This window comes from Girardinichthys multiradiatus, chromosome 8 (assembly GCF_021462225.1).
Source record: "Girardinichthys multiradiatus isolate DD_20200921_A chromosome 8, DD_fGirMul_XY1, whole genome shotgun sequence".
In the NCBI taxonomy this organism is placed as follows: domain Eukaryota; kingdom Metazoa; phylum Chordata; class Actinopteri; order Cyprinodontiformes; family Goodeidae; genus Girardinichthys; species Girardinichthys multiradiatus.
The window spans coordinates 17614778-17636867 of NC_061801.1; the positions used below are offsets into that span (position 1 = coordinate 17614778).

At 37.8% G+C, this 22090-nt stretch overlaps 1 protein-coding gene across 4 annotated transcripts; it reads right to left on the reverse strand.

Annotated features, from left to right (window-relative positions):
* Positions 1 to 161: 161 nt before the first annotated feature.
* Positions 162 to 20615, reverse strand: LOC124872426 (guanine nucleotide-binding protein subunit alpha-11-like). Of its 4 annotated transcripts, none has more exons than XM_047372411.1 (8): positions 20334 to 20615; positions 19177 to 19254; positions 7402 to 7586; positions 4138 to 4292; positions 2212 to 2340; positions 1928 to 2057; positions 1672 to 1825; positions 162 to 953 (listed from the first exon to the last, which is right to left on the reverse strand). In XM_047372411.1, exons 1-8 carry the CDS (start codon positions 20452 to 20454, stop codon positions 763 to 765), a joined length of 1143 nt encoding a protein of 380 aa, XP_047228367.1. In that variant the 5' UTR covers positions 20455 to 20615; the 3' UTR covers positions 162 to 762. The 4 variants fall into 4 exon arrangements, with proteins under 4 accessions (XP_047228367.1, XP_047228366.1, XP_047228369.1 ...); XM_047372410.1 differs by having other exon boundaries at positions 19177 to 19257; XM_047372413.1 differs by having other exon boundaries at positions 19177 to 19222; positions 20334 to 20438.
* Positions 20616 to 22090: the final 1475 nt, after the last annotated feature.

A 22090-nucleotide genomic window follows, 5' to 3' on the forward strand; every position in this document is an offset into this window, starting at 1 on the left:
ATGAGAATCTACTTTCACATTCATATTATAATCAACTTTTGTTTCTCTAAATGGACAATATGAAGATAAGTAATTCATGATGTGTGTTTCTTCTAACTGAAGAAGGTGTAGACAGTCTTTAAAAATAAATTAAATTAAAAAACTAAAAAGTTTTTCATATGTACAATTTAAAGTGACAACACATGTTTTATTTCAGATTGTACAACATATGACACAGTAAGTTTTATAATAAATATTTTATAAAGATAGTGGGAACAAACAAGAGACTTATTGAAAACATTATCATTTTGTCATTATCACTGTGAATAAAAACAAAAACAAATGTAGAGCCGTCTGCTTGCAGTGTTCCTATTCATTTCTGCTCTTCAAAGCTGCAAGGCAGGATGTGTGGCATTCTTCCTCCATCGAGTATCGCTAGTCAGAGTTCATCTGATTGTGTGGATTATAGGGTGTGTGAAACAATGGAAGGCCCATAATCTACTGGTGGCATGAAGAATATGTGGCAGTGCTGTTGTACATATAGTTACATAGGAGATTTGACTCTGTACAACTTTAAATAAATAGATGTGATAAAATGAGATTTAAAGCCTGGATAGATTGTATGCCTGGCTTTGCTGTTTAAATGTCTCTCCTTTTTAATTTTTTTTAACAAGCTAAACAAAAAGCATTTAACCAACAAAATATTCAATAATATTGTTGGAATCTGTGGTTGCCACCAGCAATTTATGTGCCTAAACATTAAAACAACCAGTCCATCCTTCCTTATTCAATGTTTAAAGAAGCCATGTTTTCTAAAAAAATTGTGTCTTTGACTGATTTGAAGACAATTCGGATGTTCTCTGTGTCTGTGGCACAGGTGAAGTGTGTGTAGAGGGGTTTGTGACGATTTTTGTGGAGCTCGATGTACATCTTCTCAATAAACTTTTTTGCAGATTCAGCATCACCTGAAGGCCCTATGAAAGAGAAAGGGCATGATTTAAAGGGGATGATTTAAACTGTAAATTTCCATTAATTCTGTACCTAAAAACAAATGTTTTGAAGCAAATTTAGAATGCTTAAAGACAGCTGTATTTAAGGGCATGAATCCCATGTCTCTACAAGTAAAGGGTAAATGGCCTGCACTAAAGATAGCGCTTTATCAAGTCCAAGGTCAGTAAAGCGCTTTGCATTATAAAAAGTCATTCACCTATTCACACACTGACAGTGGTGGGCTGCCATGGGGCAAACTGAGAGTAGTGCGGCTCTCGGCGCCCTGTGACCACCTTCAGTAAGCAAGGCAGGTGAAGTGTCATGCCAATGGACACAACAACTGAGACAAATGAAGCAGGAGTTTGAACCAGCAACCCACCGGTTGCAGGACAAACCACCACCACTGTTGCCCCACGTAACACATTTTTTAGGATGACAATGAAATGAAGGAAGAATGTTTGTTATTGTAGTTCTGTAAAATACTGAATTGGGAAAAGAAGTAGGAAAAAATGGATTTTATATATCCCCAATGGTATCTTTGATTTAAAAGTGTCACAGCATCACAAAGGCTCATAAAAACGCAAACCGGAAAACATCTAATTATGATAGAATAATGGAATAAACGGAAAGTTTGATAGTTTTGCATAATATGTCACTCAAGAGTTAAATTTTAAAGTCAGAAGAGAAATATGTATAATTTACCATTGTAGTCTGGGAAGTAGGTTGCCAAATGCGATATTTTGATTTTCTCTTCTAGCAGGTCTGTTTTATTCAAAAAGAGTATGGTGGATGACTCCTGAAACCACTTGGATGAGACGATTGTCTTGAAGAGGGCAAGGCTCTCAGCCAGTCGGTTCTAGACAGCAAAAAGGAAAAGTCTTGACAAATGCTAAAGATGAACTGTTTTGAAGCTGGACAACAAATAATCACTGATGGATACTTCTGGATTAGAACATACATCTGTTTCACTCTCACACAGGACTTGATCGTATTCATTGAGGGCTGCCAGAAATATGACGGAGGTGACATTTTCAAAGCAGTGGATCCACTTCTTCCTTTGGGAACGCTGGCCACCCACATCCACCATCCTATGGATTCAGAAATTATTTTTGTTTAATTCAAGGTAGAACAAGACTGATATCAATAGGGAAATAGTTCTTAGTTTAGGGAAAGTGTGTTTTGCACATACAGTTTTTGTTAATAATTTTGTTCACAGCTAATTAAAAAACTATGGAATCATACCTGAAAATGACCTTTGACATGTCAAATGGGTACTCTATGATGCCCGTGGTGGGAACCCTGACCCGCAAGATGTCCTGCACAGTGGGAATGTACATTGGGGCTGTGATTCTGTCCATGTCAGACAGATAACTAAAAAGAAATGGAGTATTTTAAAGAAATTAGTACCATCTAAATCATAGTTTTTTACTCACCTTAATCCCCAAGAGAACCACAAATTGTATGGCAGGAAACTAGATTGGGCCCAATTTTAGCATGACTTGACCCTAGCGTTAGTCAAGAGTGTGTAAAAGTTTCTGCTGAACGCAAAACTCAAATGTTGTTATCAGTAAGGTGTTTAAAATGAAGTCAGAGGGAAAACCTTGGTAGATTCTTAGTTTCAATGGAAGGCAACAAGACTTATTCTCTTATTTCTTTTAGACATTTAACCTTTGATCCAGCAGGCTTTTTTAGTTCAATAGTGGTCACAGGAGTCCCAATCATTCATCCTCTCCATTGTTTTTTTCTTTGTCACTTGTGAAATGCTTTGTAACTGTTGAGTACAATGTTTACCACTGCTGTATTGTGTATTTGGTCGGCACTACTTTGCACAGCGTAAGGTTACACTGTGTTGTAATATAATAAAAGCAGAGCCTCCCTACACTTGCTTGTTCAAGGCAGAGAATAGCAGTGTGGCTAGTTAAACAGAAAATAATGTCTCCTGTCTCCTGTGTGTTTGGTGACTAAGTTAACACTTCTGTGAAGATGTCTAAAGAAGCAGCAGGCACCCGAGAAGGGACAAGAGCCTCCCTTATGAACAACAAGAGACCCTCTTGTCCCTCAATGGTTTGAATTTGCGTGTTTTCTTAAAATCCCTAAGCCAGAACATAATTGGAATATCGCTGAGGCATCATGGAATTATCCAGGAGGCTTTTCGGCTGCTCTTGTTACTGCTTGATGATATTAAACTGATGTGATCCCTATTTATTTCCTCCAGATGTTTTGGTGAGACACTCTATTTTTAATTTAAGGTCAGAAAAAATATGGTGAGCTATGATGTGCAGTTATTCCAAAGAACATCAAGAAGACCTGTGTCAAATGACAAAGAGAAAAAACTTATGATGCGCCCTAGTGAAGAGATTCAATAGCAGAGTCTGTCCTCACATGTGGTCTCACTTCCTAGTTCAGCAGCTGCAAATCTTTGGAGAAACATCAGCTGAGCAGAATTATCAAAATGGCCACAAAAATAATGTGTGCTCCTCTTCCTTCCCTGCTGAATAACTTCCATTAACAGTGTGTTTGCACAGACACCTACATCACTTATCATCCCTCACATGGTCTGTTTTGCTCCTGACATGTGGGCAAAGGCATACGAGCTTGGTTCCAGATCCAGCAGGTTGCTGAACAGTTTTTTCCACACAAACAATCAGGTTGATTAATGGACTATATCCTCGTCTGCTGTCATGTTTCAACCCCCTGACCTAGTCTTACCTTTGAGGATCTCAGTCGACTACAGTACTTTCTTTTACACCATGCTGTAGTTCAACATCCTGACTGAATCAGGGTTGAGCTCCATGGTTCTATGCAGCTGATTTTTTTATATATGTATACTGTTTTTTTTATTAGTTTATGTGTTTTGTTTGCTTGTTCTTCTATTAATCAATATTTGTTAGGATGACGTTATTTTAATAATATTATTTTATCTTATTTGTGTTACTGTATGTGATACTGGTGCTAGTCTGGGAGAGTAAAATGTCCTTTTTGAGTTGTGCATAAGAATTGACAAATGAAGCAACCTTGAATCTTGAATATACCAAACAATACAAAACGTCTGATATTTTCTATAAATTGAAAAACAGGACAACATCTTTGTGTAAAACTGAAGAACATGTGTCATGAATGTGAAAGAGCACTACAGGAAATCTGATATGAAAAACCAAAAAAGCTTACTATTTGGCAGAGTCTGACAACTGGAACTCTCGCCTCCTGTCATAGCACTGTTGTACTCCGTGGTCATTCCACACTCGCTTTATGGCATCCACCTGCCAGGACTCCAAAGTTATTACCTGGATTACATCCACTTCTTTCAATGTGTTAGCATAGCTCTAAAGCAAAAAATAAGAAAAACAAAAAAAATATATCCATAAGGGAGTCAACTTAAATAAAACTTGCAATGTTTAATGTACAAATTCAAATTTAGACAGTAAGTATATACTGTCATTGACATACATAACTAAATCTTTTTAAGCAAATTGATGGTTTAGCCAGGTGCAATGTTGTCATTGTCAATAGGAAAATCCTGTGTATTCCGGGAATGCACGGACCATTTGCCTAGCTAAAGTTAAGGTGTTAATTCAGAATTTTTGAAGTGACAATGGGGACTTTTCCTTTGCATTACATGCATGCTCGGTATGAGGGATTGCTGCACAGTCAACGACACAATGCAAGCAGCTGCACACTGTCGTATATGCTGATCTAGGAGGAGTAAATGCTGCAAGTGACTGACTCAATGCAATCTGCTGGATTTCCTTAGATATGAAATTTTTTAATTAACTTAAATAATAAACTGAATTTGACAAAATGTTGTTTGATAACAAGGATCAACTGGAATGTATGTATTTAACTTAATCTGTGTGACTGACTGTAAAGTTCCTTGAGACGACGTGTTGGAAATTGCTGCTATATAAATAAACTGAACTAAATTGAATTCTGTGTGTGTGTATGTGTGTGTGTGTGTGTGTTCCTGTCTTGGCATCACAGTGAGAACCAATTTTCCGATTTCACCATCAAATTGAGGCCCATTTGTACCAAAGTGAGGACATTTTGCTGGTCCTCACGACCTATTTTGCTAACGGTTAGGTTTAGGACTAAGGTGTGAATTGAGTTTAGGTTGAGGTTAGGGTTAGGCATGCACTGGTAATGGTTAGGTTCAGGGTCATTGTCAGGGTTAGGGCATAGAAAGGGTTGAAAATGACTGAAAATCAATGGAAGTCAATGGGAGTCAACACATGGTCCTCACTACATTTAGCAAAACAAGTGTGTGTGTGTGTGTGTGTGTGTGTGTGTGTGTGTGTGTGTGTGTGTGTGTGTGTGTGTGTGTGTGTGTGTGTGTGTGTGTGTGTGTGTGTGTGTGTGTGTGTGTTAGCAAATTCTGGTGGATTTTTTTAAAGGACTGTTCACCACTGATGGATGAGGCCAAAGCACAAAGGCTTGACAAAAATGAAGGAAAACATAATCATATGTTCTATTGTATGGCAAAGTTTCTTGATGACTGCAGCAAAATTCCGGATCTGGTGATAAAGATGTGAAAAATAATATATGTCTTAGTTTAACGTAAAAAAATAACGTACAACTAAACCAAATTGTAGCTGAAGCTCTATTTGTTTATTAAGGTTCTAACAAATTTGATACTTTTGAACTAATAGTGATATAATTGTGAATTCAAGTCCTAGTGATATGTTCTCACAGTCAGAGAAATCAAACATCAAAATGCAGGAAAGTATAGAATGTCCCCTTTTTTGTTCTGTCACTGAATTGGAGTGGCTCACTTTGCCAAGTAGGAATCTACGGCATTGGCAACCCCATGTTGGGTGGCAGAGGTTTGCAGCCTCTGTCTTGTTTTTGGTAATAGTTCTCTTAACTTATCTAGAAGGATTTCACGTAACCGTTACCTAGATATAAAATTAAATAAATCTTTGTTGCGGTGGAAACTAACAAACTAGTCAGATTTACATGAACCAATTTAGCTAACAATTTCAAACAACAGAAAATGTTAAAGTTACATCAGTTGGATATAAAGCTATGATAATGGATATTAACAGTCTACAATTTCATAAGACAACATTGTTAAGTTTGGCGTTATTTTGTTCCACCACACATTGACTATGTTGCTATTTTGAATTAAGTTGGTTAAGCCTATTGGCCGTATCAGTGTAACCAGATCAGCACTGATCGGTCAGTCATCTCTAGCTCCACCAATAACAAAATAAACCTTGATTTTGTGTCAGACTGTCAGTTGCCCAAAAGCATTGAAAAAGGTGTGTTCCTGTGCTTTTGAGGTCTCATCATTCTTTGAAAGTTATCGTGCAGATTTACGATGAGCTGACAACGTGGATTGAGACTAGATGCAGAAGATATGTTTGATTAATACAGAAAACAGCTTTTTTACATAAACGTACTAGACATAAGCACTCATTCTGACATCACTTAATGTTTATTTAAAGATAAACAAAGGATGTACACTGTGGTTTTTTTCAGGGACAAACAATATTTATGCAAATACAACATTTTCTATCAAGATGAGCTTAGTGGTTGCTGTGTGCGCATGAACAGCAGAGGTGTAGTTCCGCACTTTTGCATACGCATGCAGTTTTTGCCATCTTTGTGAACTCACCTCGATTATAAGCGTAGTTAATATTAGGTTAGGCTGGAAACGTTTGGATTGATTGATAAATGGCATCATGACGTACATTGGGTGTATTTTGAAAATGCTGAACACAGATCATACATTGACTTCTTTTAGCCAGTGAATTAACTTTAGTATTTTTCAGTGTTTAACTATGAACATAAATTATTTCAGTTTTCTTGTCAACTGAACTTTAAACTAGTTTATAGAAACAAACACATTACTGTTTCTTTATTTTGTTGTTTACATGTTTCTTCACCTTCTTCCAGTTGCATGGGGAAGGACAAAGTCTGAGCAAGTGAGGACTCCAGCAACACTATTAGTTTTGGGGAAACAATGTTAATAAAGTTAGTTTCCCAATACCAGAAGTGCACCTCAATTTGATCATCAAGAGCATCAAATTGCTCTTAGTTGATTCCCTCCCTAATGGTCTGTTTACTATTGGAGAGCCTACCAAGGGCCCTAGAGAGCATAATCCTCGGAATTATAGGGATTCTCCTCAAAATTGTCAGCGTAATGTGGAGAGTACCCCTAATTTGACAAATTATGTAAAAGCAAACGTACACAGTATTACCTGAAGGAAGATAAAAAAGTTGTATAGATCACCTTCGTTTTTAAACAGGCTGAACTGCGATAAAACAAAGGGCACCACCTGGCCATGAGAAAATAAATGCCATAAAGAGACTGCAGATTCTAAGTGATGGAAATGCACAGACATATTTTTATGCAATTATTTGCATCTCTCCAACAGTTTCTAAATATTCTCCTATTTTGTCTTACTCAATAAACTAATGCACACAGGTACTTACAACATTTTGGTCATCAACATAGTCGATATTTAGAGTTTGCATGGCTTCAATTAGCGCCTGGATGGCTGTAATGATGTTCTGACACACCAGTTTGATGAAACTTTTCCTGTCAGATTCATTGTATCCTTTGCCATGGATGATCCTCATCTGTTTGATGAAGGTGCTCTTCCCACTCTCACCAGTTCCTAAGTAGTTAGGATAAATGAGATAAAGCATGAAAAGCAGAGTAAAGATAAATAAAATCTAATAGAGTCAGATAAATGGTAAAAATTAAAACATGCAGCAATTGTACATACGTTTTGCTACAAAGCAGCAACAAATAATCTTTTTGGACAAATAATCAAATGTATAAATATACAAAAGCAAACAGCATTTGTGTCAATCCTAAATCATAGGCTCAACAGAGGGTGGCAGAGACCATCTCAATTTACCTTTTGCATTTTCTAAAATAATAAAGCTAAATTGTTTACATGGGAAGTCGATAGTTGTTGAAGATTATCACACAATCACATAAATTCTGAACATGTCAGCAAGCTAATTTACTCTACCCCTGAAATGACAAGATTAACCATCTAAAGATGCTTACCTGTGATTTTGTTTTCAGTGTCTGATCATTTTACATTCTCTAAACTATTGCTTCTTCCCTACAACTGACTAAATCATTATTTGTACCTAAAAAAGATTGCTGATATGCCCCTGACAGATGTAAACTCAATTAAAATTTTTATTAAAATGTATATTATATTTTTTTACAGATACTCATCTGTAATGTGGATAATTTGTGGTTTTGAAATGAAGCATACAGTGCAGCCCATAATTCTTCATACCCCTGGAAGATTCAGATTTAAAGCTATTTTAAACCTAGACATTTGTTTCTGATAAATAAAACAAGACATTTCTCCAGACGCACTAAACACTGTAGGAGTACCAATTTTAAATATAAAAATGTTATATACTTTTTATTTTTGTTTAAATCTTATTAAAATGGCAAGTCGAAAATTATTCATACCCTTCTCAAAAGTCAATGGAAACATCTTTATTGGTATTATACTAATCAAAACTTTCTTATAAGTGTTATAAGAAAGTCCAGACCTCTTGGTTGAGCCACTCCAAAATGTTAATGTTACCACTAGTCAAAAGAAATGTCGGTAAATAATAAACATAATTTTTAACCCTAATCTACCTGGATTATTAATAATCTTCGGTACTATATAATGTTGTGTTCTAAACTACAAAAAAATAAGGTTTTGATTTCAAGTTTACTAAACCCAGCAAGTTCCAAGTGTTGAATTTACAATTGTAGGTTTTGGGAAGCAAGTCGACCTGTTAAGTAAACTATGCACCTAATTTGCATTTGTTGCCCCCACGTCAATGTGTCTTCAACATTATTGTTTGTAGTTCACATCTTAGAATTGAGAATGAGATAACATGAGAAGTCCCTTGTTTAAATAATTCAGACAGCATGATGCTGGTACCATCATGTTTCGCTGGGGGAAGGTGTGTTCTGAATGATGTGCAGTGTTAGTTCCCTACCACATTTTGGGTTTTGCATGTAGGTCAAATAATTTAACTTTTGTTTTGACTATACCATGCCCCCTACATGGCTTTAGACAAAGTGCAAGTTCTTTAACATTGGCTTTCTTCTAGGCACCGTTTCATTAACGCCAGATTTGGGGAGTGCAGAAGTAATTGTCTTGTCAACAGTTTCTCCCATCTAAGTTGTGGATTTCTGCAGTATCTACAAGAAGGGACAGAGCAGACTGTACTTCTTGAGGAAGCTTAGGTCCTTTGGTGTTTGCAGCAAGATGCTGCATATCTTCTATAAGTCTGTTGTGGAAAGTGTGATCTCTTCTACCATCATCTGCTGGGGAAGCAGCATCAGAGCCAGGGACTTGAAAAAGCTCAACAAGCTAATAAAAAAGGCTGGCTCTGTTCTGGGGACTCCTCTGGAACCTCTGGAGATCATTGTGGAAAGAAGGATTCTTCATAAAATGAAGAACATTATGGAGAACCCTGAGCATCCTCTTCATGAGACTGTCCTACAACAACAGAGTGTCTTCAGTCAGAGGCTTCTTCAGATCTGCTGTAAGACGGAGCGCTACAGGAGATCCTTCCTGCCCACAACCATCAGCATCTACAATGGCTCTTTGAGGAAACCTTCATAATATGAGCTATAACAACATTTAATTTCCCTTTGGGATTAATAAAGTATTTTTGAATTGAATTGAATTGAATTGAGTTACCATGGACCTCTTGGCTATTTCTCTCTCTTTGCCAGATTAGGCCTACAGCCATGTCTTGAAAGGTTTACACAACAGTTTTGTGATACTCTTTTCCATTTCCGAATGAAGGAATTAAATGGTGTCTGAGATATGTCACAAGCTCAGGATATTGTTTTATAGGCTAACCCTCCTTTAAATTTCTGTACAACTTTATCCCTGATCTGTCTGGTGTGTTGCTTGGTTTGCATGATGCTGTTTGGTCACCAATGTAAAACAAAGGCCTTCACAGTACACCTGCATTCATACTGTGATTAAATTACTCACATGTGGACTCCGCTTACTAATATAATGTCATAAAATGTGGAAAAGTTCAAGGGTTCCGAATACTTTTTCAAGACACTGTACATCAGCTAATCCATGTGCAGGGCTTCCCAAACAAAGCCAATTTCTTCAACTTCTAGTTTAACTACATAAATGCAGAACAAATTAGAAAGAATGATTACTGGGGTCATTAATTCAATTCAATTCAATTCAAAGATACTTTATTGATCCCTGAGGGGAAATTAGAATTCCAGTACAACCCATCCAAACATACATCATGACACAAGACAAGGGGGGGACGGGTCACCGAGGCTTTGCTGCCCACTCACAGGCGCTGCCCTTGCTAGATGAGAAAAGAGGCCACATTAGGTAAGTAGAGGGAAAAAATCATATTTCACACTTTATCCTTAGCAGGATACAGTTTGAGATTGCAAAAAACCTCAGCACAAAGAAGCAACAAATTTACAAAACAACATCATGCCGGGAACGGTGAAGGTGGTGTGAGGAGTGCAAATGTTTATCTTCAGCATGTGTGTGTGTGCAAGTGAGTGTGTGCAAGTAAGTCCATGAAGCACAGTCACAGAGGCCATTGTCCTTGATGGTACGTTGGAATGTTCATCAACCGGCCACAAAGTTCTGAGCAGGTCCACAGATGTCCTCAGGGAAGGGAGGGAGCAGAGCATGTTTACAAAACTTCCAGGAGAAGTTGAAGATAGCCGGCCATCAAGGCCGTGCAAGGGAGCCAGATTCAGAAAAACAATAATTATTTGGGTTAGGATGACTCTTAATTTTCCGAGAGTCTCGCTTGTGCTTCTCAAAGGCGAATCCAAACAGCCAAATTCCTGCTGACACTCTCCGAATTTCTCGATATGCCAGGTAACCGCTGACTCCAAAAAGCAGAAATCCTGATATTAAGAGGGAACAAACCCAGAACATAACTTAGCCGTTTAACAATGCCACCAAACCATAGGCGTAGAAACTGGGGAAATGGGGGTACATCTCCCCTCCAAATATTGGAGAGGCGCATTTGTCCCACCCAAAAATTTTACTGCAGAGGGGAAAAATATTTTATTTTAAAATCATGTGCTTTTATTTTAAAAGCGCAACACAGCCTCTTGTCACTGGCTCGCCACCTCCGTCACACGTGTTTGAAGAATGAGGTAAAAGAGTCTGTAGGGAATGTTGCCATGAATATGAAAACATTTCCTAACTTGTTTGCTTACATTCATATAGAAACCATATCTTTTGAGGTAAATCATCTTAATCCAGGATTAGCCACTCGTCCGTTATTAAACTGCTAACTTTGCCAGTGTTCTCAAGTAACGTCAGCACTAGTCAAAATCTTTTGTCATCTCATTTCAACACAATGCAACCAACAAATAAAAGGCTCAAACGGCAGTAGGACTTACTTTGTTTTTTAAAACAAGTAATAGCAGTTTGAGTAATGGTTACACAACACAAGGACAACACCTAACGTACTTGACAATCAACACTTATGGCATTATATTAGATATGCGCAAAAATGTCAGGAGAATGATAGTACATAGAGTAGTGAGGCAGTTGAAGCAATGAAAGGTGAAGAGACATAGGAAGCTCAGGTTAAATTGATTAGTGATATATGTATTAGCCAGTTATTCCTCTTTAAACATAAACAATTTTATCACAAGAAGAACTGTAATAGATTCAGGGGAGAGATAGGAGAGTCAAGTGGAGCTTTAGGGTGTGAGGTAAGGTTTAAAAATCATATTAATTATAATAGATCTAGAAAGGAGACCAGGTGTGGACGGATGTCAAGTTGATTTTTTTAAAGATAAATGTTAAACAATTATTTCATTATTTTCACAGTACTATAATGGTTTCGGTTAGGTTATGACCTACACAAGGAGACCCCACTAGTGTTCTACAAATTTATATGGGAAATGCTACTCCATAGTGAACACTAAGTGGATTGCAAATACATCAACACCACAAAGGGACATCGGGGGCTTGAGGCATGAAGTCAAAGTGAGGAAATGAGTTTAACATTGTGTTCCCCCCAATATTAAACTCATTCCTACGTCCTTGGACCAAATCCACAATATGAACACAGAATGGTTCAAAACCCTAAACTTCAGATGAAGACTCAACGGTAACAGAGTACGTTAACAAAGAGAGAACATAAAATAATTATTTCAGAGATCTCACCTAAAAGCAACAGCTTCAATTCCACATTTTGTCCTTTTTCCTTTTTCAGTTGTCTGTCTATTTCTTTGGATATCCTCTGGCTCTCTTTTTCCTCAGGAGACATGTAGCAACACTCATTCATTGTTGTCCACGTTTACCAGGAGCTCCTCAGAAACACGGTACCAATGCTTACTGGGATGAGTGAATTGAGTGTGTCATTGTATTTGTCATAGTTGCCACGAATAAGAACAGGTGGATTGTCGCTGTGTTAGTCATTCTGTCACTACCGGTACATTTTACATTCCTGTTGAGCTGGAGGCAGGCTCTGAATGAAAAGCTTTGCCATCATAAATGACTGCCAATGCTCGTAGAGGTAGTTGTTTATTTTTTTTAGGGAAAGTAAATTGACATGTATTTTTTTTTTTTTTTGTCTGCAACAGTGAACAAGTGGTCATCTTTGTCAGCATTTCTTTATCATCTTTATGTTTAGCTCCCGAAAGTGAACACAGCAGGGCTGACACTTTTTAAGGATTTGGACCGCACCTTAGAATGACTCAGACTGTGCTTAATGTGAAAGAGGACATGTCGTTCCAGTTCAGTTTGTTTTTGTCCAACCTCCTTATTTATGCTTCACTGAGGGAATTTAAAAAAACTGCAAAATCACAAGTTATCCAGATTAAAAAGGGCTATTATTAAAACATTTTATAAAGAGGAAGTTATAGCAAAGACATTCCTCCTGAAAAAACATCAAATCCCTTTCAGAGAAATACAGTCCTGACTTGATTCTGTGGAGGGAGCTAACGATAAAGGGGGACTTCCAACCTCAAAGACTTGGAGCTCATCACCAAAGAAAGAAACTCCAGGTGAAGGCCTCAACAATCTCCTCGATTAAAGACTACCTGATAAAACAGACCACTGTTTGTGAGACTAAAGGGTTGTGTGTCTAACCAGGTAGTCAATAGGACTACCTGGAGCACCACAGGGGACTGTACTCTTACCATTGCTTTTCACTTTGTACACCTCAGACTTCCAGTACAAGACAGACTCCTGTCATGTGCAGAAATACTCAGATGACTCTGCAGTTGTTGGGTGTATCCACCAAAGTGGGCAGTGCCAGGTGTGGGGATGAGCAGAGAGGGTTAGGAGGATGATGGAAAGTGGCAGCCAGTGGCAGCTTATGTTGGTACATTGAAACATTGTAGGTGAGCAGAGTGACACTGGTAGTTCCGCCATTGATAGATCTTTTGAGGTGGAGGATTTTCACCCCTCTCGTCACTGGATGTTAAGAGAGGCTTTATGGAGCCCAGCGAGCCTGAGCCTTATCAGTTCGAGCTGCTGGCTCCAGCCGCTGACTCAGCAACGCCTGAAGCCAGCGCTGGCATGGCAGTGGAGGAACAATTCTAACTTCTGACTCGCTATGGGGGCATGACTGAGTGAGGAGGTTTTATACCCGGACCAGGGGTGGTAAAAGCTGGAGGTTGCTTTTTGAACCAATTGGAAAATTCAACTGCAGTAACTACCGTTTAACCCTAAGAGGGCAGCACTAAGACAGTTTTAGGACAAATATTGCAGAATTAAAGAAGTTTAGATAGATAGATAGATAGATAGATAGATAGATAGATAGATAGATAGATAGATAGATAGATAGATAGATAGATAGATAGATAGATAGATAGATAGATAGATAGATAGATAGATAGATAGATAGATAGATAGATAGATAGATAGATAGATAGATAGATAGATAGATAGATAGATAGATAGATAGATAGATAGATAGATAGATAGATAGATAGATAGATAGATAGATAGATAGATAGATAGATAGATAGATAGATAGATAGATAGATAGATAGATAGATAGATAGATAGATAGATAGATAGATAGATAGATAGATAGATAGATAGATAGATAGATAGATAGATAGATAGATAGATAGATAGATAGATAGATAGATAGATAGATAGATAGATAGATAGATAGATAGATAGATAGATAGATAGATAGATAGATAGATAGATAGATAGATAGATAGATAGATAGATAGATAGATAGATAGATAGATAGATAGATAGATAGACAGAAGTATAATAAATGATCATGGCATTCCTTCTGAAACAACAAAATCAAATCCTTCGGTGAGCATAGATCAAGATGCCATAGTTAGTATGAATACAGACTTCTAGCTGGATTCTAACTCAAATCCAGCTTGGGACGACCTTTCTTCAAAGCATGGCATTGGCGCAGGAGTTAAGCACACAACCAATGTATGGAGGCCTTGGTCCTTGATTCGGCTGTCACGGGTTCAGAGCCTGTTGACGTTTGCTGCCTGTCTTCTCTCTCTCTCCACCCTATTTCCTGTCAGCTCATTTTGAAAATAAAATGAGAAAAACAAAGGGCACTAGTGCCTAAAAAAACAGAAAAAGAAGCATGAATAGTTTCTGAATAGTCTTTCAGACAACCAAAATAAAGAAAAATAAAAAATCAAATGTATTTTGTAACACACAATGTAAAATGACAACAAATAGTTCAATTCAGATTTCACAATACACAATGCATTCAAAATAAATTCAATAAAAAAATTCAATTCAAAAATATTGTATTCGTCCCAAAGGGAAATTAAATAAATCAAAAGATATATTAAAAAAGTGGGAGCAACACGATTTCATTGTTTTTTTGTTACTGAAAACATTAACATTGCTCACAATAAAAAAGAAAAACAAAAGAAATGCCTGCAGTGTTTCCCTTTTTCCTGCCTCAAAGCTGTAAGGCGGGATCTGTGGCCTTCTTCCTCAATAAAACTTTCACTAAAATTGTTAGAACATGTAAGTATCCCCAGGACTTTATGATTCTAAATATGAACTAACAACTCCATCCTTGTTTAACTCAGGGTTTAAAAAAGGCAGCAGTTCAAGGAAAATCATCATCTCTTGGTTCTGGTTTATGAAACTGGAAGATTTTTTCACTGAAGTAAAGACAAACTGGATGTTCTTCATGTTATTGGCACAGGTGAATTATGTGTAGAGGCCTTTATTCTGCTCTTTGTAAAGCTGGATGTATATCTGCTGGATGAACTTTTTTGCTGATTTTGCATCACATATAGGTCCTGTGAGAGTGAAAGTGGTCAAAATCGCCATGAATCAATAGGGGACTTCCAAATCATCTACATTTAAAAACAACAAGTAGTCTAAAGCAAACGCCGAATGTGAAATCAAAGGTGTATTCAACATGGTAACAGTATAAATCATGTGAATCCCATGACTCCAATGAACAATTTAATTAATTTCCATTCAATTCAGTACACATTCTAATTCAGTCTTAGTTATAATACACTGCAGTTGAGTACAGGTTACTAGGCCAAAATGATAATAAGTTTTCCATCTTGGGAAAACCAACCAATTGTATCGAGTCACTGACTTTGCAGCAATCCCTCATACAGAGCATGGATGTAACAGTGGAGAGGAGAACTCCCCCTTTAACAAGAGGAAACCAAGGCTCAATATGAGCGGCCATCTGCCCCAACCAAATGGGGGTTTGAGTAGACAGAGCATACACAGAAAAAGGCTGGTGCCTATCTCCAACTGTCACTGGGCAAGAGGCAGTCACCGAGACACATAATACAAACAAACCATGGATGAACACACTCATGCCTAAAGGGCAAAAATAGTCATGCATTTGGACTGTGGGAGGAACCCAAAGAGATCCCACAAATGCACCGAGAGGACATGCAAATTCCATGCAGAAAGATTTCAGGCTGGAACCAAGGACTTTCTTGCTGCAAGGTAACAGTGCTAACCAACGTGCCACCAGCAATGATTAACAAAGTTAATTCATTCATTCATTATGTGGGTGGTGGCAGAAGAATTAACTGGTTAGTTATTGTTCTTTGTTTGCGCATACACCACAACATTCTAAAAAACATTTCAGCTGTAATTTTAAAGTCCAAAATGGGTGCTTGTTGGAAGATAAGAAATCCCTGCTATAACAGCTTTCTGTATCAACTGGAATCTTGGACAATCAAAAAGTTACCTGAAGTTTTTAAGCATGGTTGCTGAATATGGTTTTAATGGTAATTTAATTTTAAAATGGTAATTCTAATAATCGGATTTTATAATAGAAACCATTTAAACTGGTGATTGTTTCATAGCCAGCTGGGAAGCAGTGGGACCACTGGAATTTTAAACACAGAAAAAAAACATGTGAGTTAAGATACAGGCATATGTTGATCACATTAAAGAGTGGGTCAAAGTCTCTGGACACAATACAGGTGAACCTTGTCTGGAAGTGAATATATATCTGGTTTAATTAATGCACATCATCTGCTTGTTTTGGCACACAGTTTAAGGAATTTGAACAGATGCATCAGTAATAAGACATCCCACACCCCCAGTATTTAATACATTTATAATGCTGAGTGACATGGTAAAATAAGGTATTTCTTATGTGGCAGTTTAATTCCTTTGCATGCCACAAAATAATGATGCCAGTAAAAAGAAACCTGACATTTACAAATTCATTTTGAGAAAATGTCATTGTGAGACCCATCTTGAATTATTCAATCATAATAAATAATAACAATAATAATGTATATTTTTTGGAGTTGGACTCTGTTTTTTTTAGACATTAAAGCGAGAAATTCAAAGATATAAAAAGCATAGATCTGCACTGTAGAAATGTAGAGCAATATTATAATTTATCATTGTAGTTTGGGAAGTATGTTTACCAATGCTATGTTTAGACGTTCGGTTTGTTCAAAAAGGGGATGGACTTCTGAAAATAAATCGACTGGCTGAGAGCCTCGCCCTGTTTAAAGGTGAGGCTCTCAGCCAGACGCTTCTACAACAGCAGATGGGTAAAGTTATAACAAACTCCAAAGATGAACCTGTTTGACGCTCTAAAACCAAGGACAAATGATAGAGACATTGGACTAGAACGTACATTCGTCTTACTCTCATAAAGAACTTGATCATATTCATGGAGGACCGCCAGGAATATTATGGATGTGACTTTCTTTTGTGAATGCTGGCCACCCACATCCACTATCCTTTAAACACAGAAATGCTTCCTTCAAATATACTCATTTGTTCTAAAACTTTGTAGACTTTATTTTTTTACTGTTGCAGCTAGTTACTGAATAGTGAAATTATACCTAAAGATGGTTTTTACATGTGAAAACCCTGACCCTCAAAATGTATTGAGTATTGTTGCTGACCATGTCCAACCCTTTATGACCCCAGTGTACCCATCTTCTAAAGGTTATTTCCAGCAGGATGATGTGCAATGTCATAAAGCACGAATCATCTCAGACTGGTTTCTTGAACATGACAATAAGTTCACTGCACTCAAATGGTCTCCACAGTCACCAGATCTCAATCCAATAGAGCACCTTTGGGATGTGGTGGAACGGGATATTCTCATCATAGATGTGCAGCCGACAAATCTGCAGCATCTGTGTGGTGCTATCATGTCAATATGGACCAAACTCTGAGGAAAGTTTCCAGTACCTTGTTGAATCTATACCACGAAGGATTAAGGCAGTTCTTAAGGCAAAAGGGGGTCCAACCCGGTACTAGCAAGGTGTACCTAATAAAGTGGTCGGTGAGTGTAGTATCACATAATTATGAGATGCAAGTTCTTGTTTTTTTTTTGTCATTCAGATTGGCGAGTTGGGCTTCCATAGACAACTGATCAACAGATTCTCTATTGGATTTATGTGTAGATTTTGACTGAGTTATTTTAATACAGGCATATGCTTTGATTTGAACCATTTTATGGGATCTCTCACTGCTTGTTAAGGGTCAGTGTCCTGCCATAGAGGTGGAACCTTTACCCCAGTCTCAAGTCTTTTGCAGCCTCTAACAGGTTTTCTTCCAGGATTGCTCTGTATTTCGCTAAATCCACCTTCCCATCAACTCTGATCAGGTTCTCTGCTGCAGAAGAAGAACATTTCCATGGCATGATGCTGCCACCACAACATTGCTCTATGTGCATTGTGTGTTCAAGATGATGTGTAGTGTTAGTTTTCTGACATACATGGTAGTTTGGGAGCAGGTGTGAAAGTTCCATTTTGGCATTATCTGAACAGGACCCCTTCTTCCACAATTAGAATGCCCTACACGGCTTGTGACAAACCTCTTACAGGACTTCACATAAAAGTGAGATTTGGGGGAGTACACAACAAAGAGTTGTCCTTTTGACAGAATCCTCCACCTGAGCTATGGTGTTACCATGTGGACGGACATGTTGTGGCTGAGCTACATAAAATAGACATTTTTGAATAATGTATTGAAGGACAATCCAGGAAGACAACCACTTAGAGGCTTCCTTCCACCCCACAATTATGCACTACTCTGTGTTGGTCTGTCACATAAAATTCCAGAAAACTCAGAGACTGAAGTTAGTGGTTGTAATGTAGCAACATCTGGAAAAGATCAAGGGGTGTGGCAACTGTTGGTTGTCGGGTTTTATTAGGCAGCAACTGAAGGAGGAAAACAGGGAATGCAAACATTTGAATAAGTTTCACACAGGCCAAATTATAATAATTAGAATACCGGGACCTAGCAGCTTCAATGTGGCAGCTCTTGTGGGGTGTTTTACTGGTTTACAGAACTCAGTGTCAAAAGTGGTCTGAAGAAGGAAGATTGGTTAAGCAGTGACAGGGTCCTCGTGTATAGGCTCACTGATGCACAGGGTCACTGATGCGCTGTCAGTGATGGCAACTAATGTTGCTCATATTGCTGAAAAGGTTTAATGTTGGTCCTGATAGAAAGGTGCCAGAATACACAGAGTATCACAGATTGTTGCATATGGGGTAGTGTAGCTGCAGTTCAGTCAAGATGCCCATGCTTACGACTGAAAATACAAACAACTGACACATTAGCATTAAATGGCCTACACTTGCTTTATCAAGTCTGAGGACTCCAAAGCGTTTTACACTACAATCAGTCATTCACCCATTCATACACACATTCACACACTGACAGTGGTAAACTACAATGTAGCCACAGCTGCCCTGGGGAAGACTGACATAAATTGGATTGGATCAGTGTGTGTGTGTGTATCACTTACCTAGGGAATGAATGCCACCAAGATGCACTGTGGGAAGCAGGCAAGCCTGAGGAGACAGTGGGATGGATGGGCAATGTTCTGCTGGAAAACAATGAGTCCACCATGTTGATGGTACATTGACACATACCACCTACCTAAGCATTGCTCCATGCCAAGTACACCCTTTCATGTGAAGAGTATTCCCTAATTGCTGTGACCCATTTTTGCAGGATAATGCATCCTGCTATAAACCTGGTTCAGGAATGGTATGACGAGCAAAACAGCAAGTTTAAGGTATTGACTCGGCTTCAATATTCCCAAGGATCTGTGGGATGTGCTTAACACATAGTTCTGATCCATTGAAGTCCACCTCGCAATTTATAGGAATTAAAAGGATGCTGTAAACATCTTAGCCCCAGATATCACAGCATACCTTCAGGCGTCAAGTGGATCTGAAGTCTCAACAGATAAGGATTGTTTTGGAAGAAAAAGGGGGACACTATCAGATAAGTGGTCATATTGTCATGTCTGATCTGTGTACGATTTGATGTTGCAATTCAAAATGCAAAAAATGATGTTTTATTTTAAAATTAAAGAGATTAGCAAGTGCAAGGATGAGCTAGAGGCAATCCATTTCCGTGTTTTTTGAAAACTATGCACAAAATGATTTGAAGTCTGTTCTCTCAGGTTCTGTGTCCACATTACAACACTCAGTTGTTCAGTAATATCAACAGATGTTGATACTGGAACTAGAAACTAGAACTCACCTGAAGGACTTTTTATTATTAGATTGGGATTAAAGGATCCAAATGCAGGCAGCAGGAGGCAGGTTTATGTTGCAAAGACAACTCTTACAAAATACATGCAGAAGATTCAAAGGAAACCTCAAAAGGGTAACAATGATGGGCCTAAACATGAACCTCCGAAAACTGAATAAAAAAAATGAGGATTATATATATAATCTAAAAATAATATTAGCTCTAGATAAATAATGGGATAGTTAGAATTATGAAGCAGATAGTAACCGAGAGAGCTGAAAGAAGGGTAACTGATTATGTTATGATTGAATGAGAAACAATGTATAAAAAACACTAGAACATATCTGAACAATGCCAAACCATGACAAACTATGTAAAATATAGAGAACAACCAATGGTAGATAATTTCTAAGATCTCACCTAAAAGCAGCAGCTTCACCTTACGTTTGAGATTTTGTTTGTCCATTTTATGTTGTTCTATTTCTCTGCCTATCATCTGGCTCTTTTGCTCCTCAGAAGATAAGTTGCAGCACTTGTCCATTGTTGAACAAGTTTACCAGCTGTGCTTCACAAAACTTTGCCGGAGTTGACGGGTGCAATAATTGTACCTTGATGTTTTTTCATAACTGCCAGGTAAACAAGGAAACGGTTGAGGCCTGGTACACACACGTTGCAGGGTATTTTAAAAAAAACAAATATCTCCCGCAGAAATACGCCACTGAGCGTTGTGTTAAACACTCCAGACGCATAGGGGGCAGTGTACTGCAAAAAATGAAACCTATGTCAGCCAGTCAGAATCCTTCAAAACAATCACGATTTCCTGTTGCGTATAAAACATGGCGCCAAGAGGTTCATTTGTGTGGACAGGAAAAGAAGTTGAACTTCTTTTAAACACAGTTTTAGAATATAAGGCTGATAAAACACAAGATAATGTCGATTGGGAATTGTTCATCATTCATTTTTACTCCACTGTACTGTACAGTCTATTAACAATGTTCGCACATTTGACGTCAGCGCCGCAATATTTGTCGCAAACAGTGATGCGCCGAACCGTAAAAGTCAGTTTGATTATGGGCACACGCAGGGTCAAAAACGCAGTTTTTATTAATCGGCACTTTGGTCTAAGTTTTCAGAATTATTCGTTTGTAGTGAGGCCTGAAAAGTAGTGATGTGATAAGTAACAATGTTTTTTTTACAGTGTGTTCAGGAAACTCTGGGAGGCCAGGACTATTAGGATAGATAATACTTTTTTATCTGGAGTTTGTTTGAGAAAACACAATGAACCATACATTTTTAAACCCTTTTGCTTTCTTTAGCTCCCTAAATTGAGCATGACAGGAAAGACAGGCAGATTACAGGCACACCCAGGAATAACTCTTGATGTGTAGGTTATCAACCTGTTAATGTGTAGGTCTTTGTCATTGCTGCCAAATTAAACCTAACTTGGTAAATCTTGAAAAAATAAAAACCCAAAAATGACAGAGAAATATAGGAAATTTCACAAATCTGAAGCAAAATACAATCAAAACATTTTTGCAAAAACATAAGTAATACAATCCCTTCCAGAGCAATAAAACCACATCATCCTTATAGTCTTTGAGATCTCCAAAATGCATACTTTTGAATGATACACTACTTTAAAAAGAAGGGATGGCAATTAGGAACCAATAACTGCTTTAATTTGCCACATGACTTTCAGGAAGCCATCTTCAAACCCCTTGTTGCAGATGTTTTTAACGTAAACAGCTTTTCTCTTTTGCTCCAGAAATTGTCTGAAAACCCCATCGGCCCTGGTCCTTTTCCATCTTGAATAATATACTTTTGATTGATTGATCTTGATTTATTTGTTAATTAATAGAAACTTGTTAAAATGAAACTATGCAAAGCTATATGGTATCACTATGGAGTCATTAAATTTTGCTAGTTCCTTCTTAGATATGCATAATTTTCAAAGGCACGACATTCACCATTATTATGTTTTAATCCTTTCACTTTAACAAGTATTAACAAAGAAGTTTGTTTTATTTAATTATAATTATAATAATTATAATTATCCTCATTAGATATATTAGTGGGCTGTACTGTGGCACAGTCGGTAGTGCTGTTGCCTTGCAGCAAGAAGGTCCTGGGTTCAATTCCCGGCCTGGGGTCTTTCTGCATGGAGTTTGCATGTTCTC

Excerpts from the sequence above, each read along its gene's own strand:
- LOC124872426 (XM_047372410.1), bottom strand. The coding sequence starts at position 20,454 with ATGGACAAGTGCTGCAACTTATCTTCTGAGGAGCAAAAGAGCCAGATG. Across the intron at positions 1,826-1,927 it reads TGTGTGAGAGTGAAACAGAT|AACCGACTGGCTGAGAGCCT; the intron begins GTATGTTCTAAT and ends TTTGCTGTCTAG. Across the intron at positions 954-1,671 it reads CTACTTCCCAGACTACAATG|GGCCTTCAGGTGATGCTGAA; the intron begins GTAAATTATACA and ends TCTCTTTCATAG.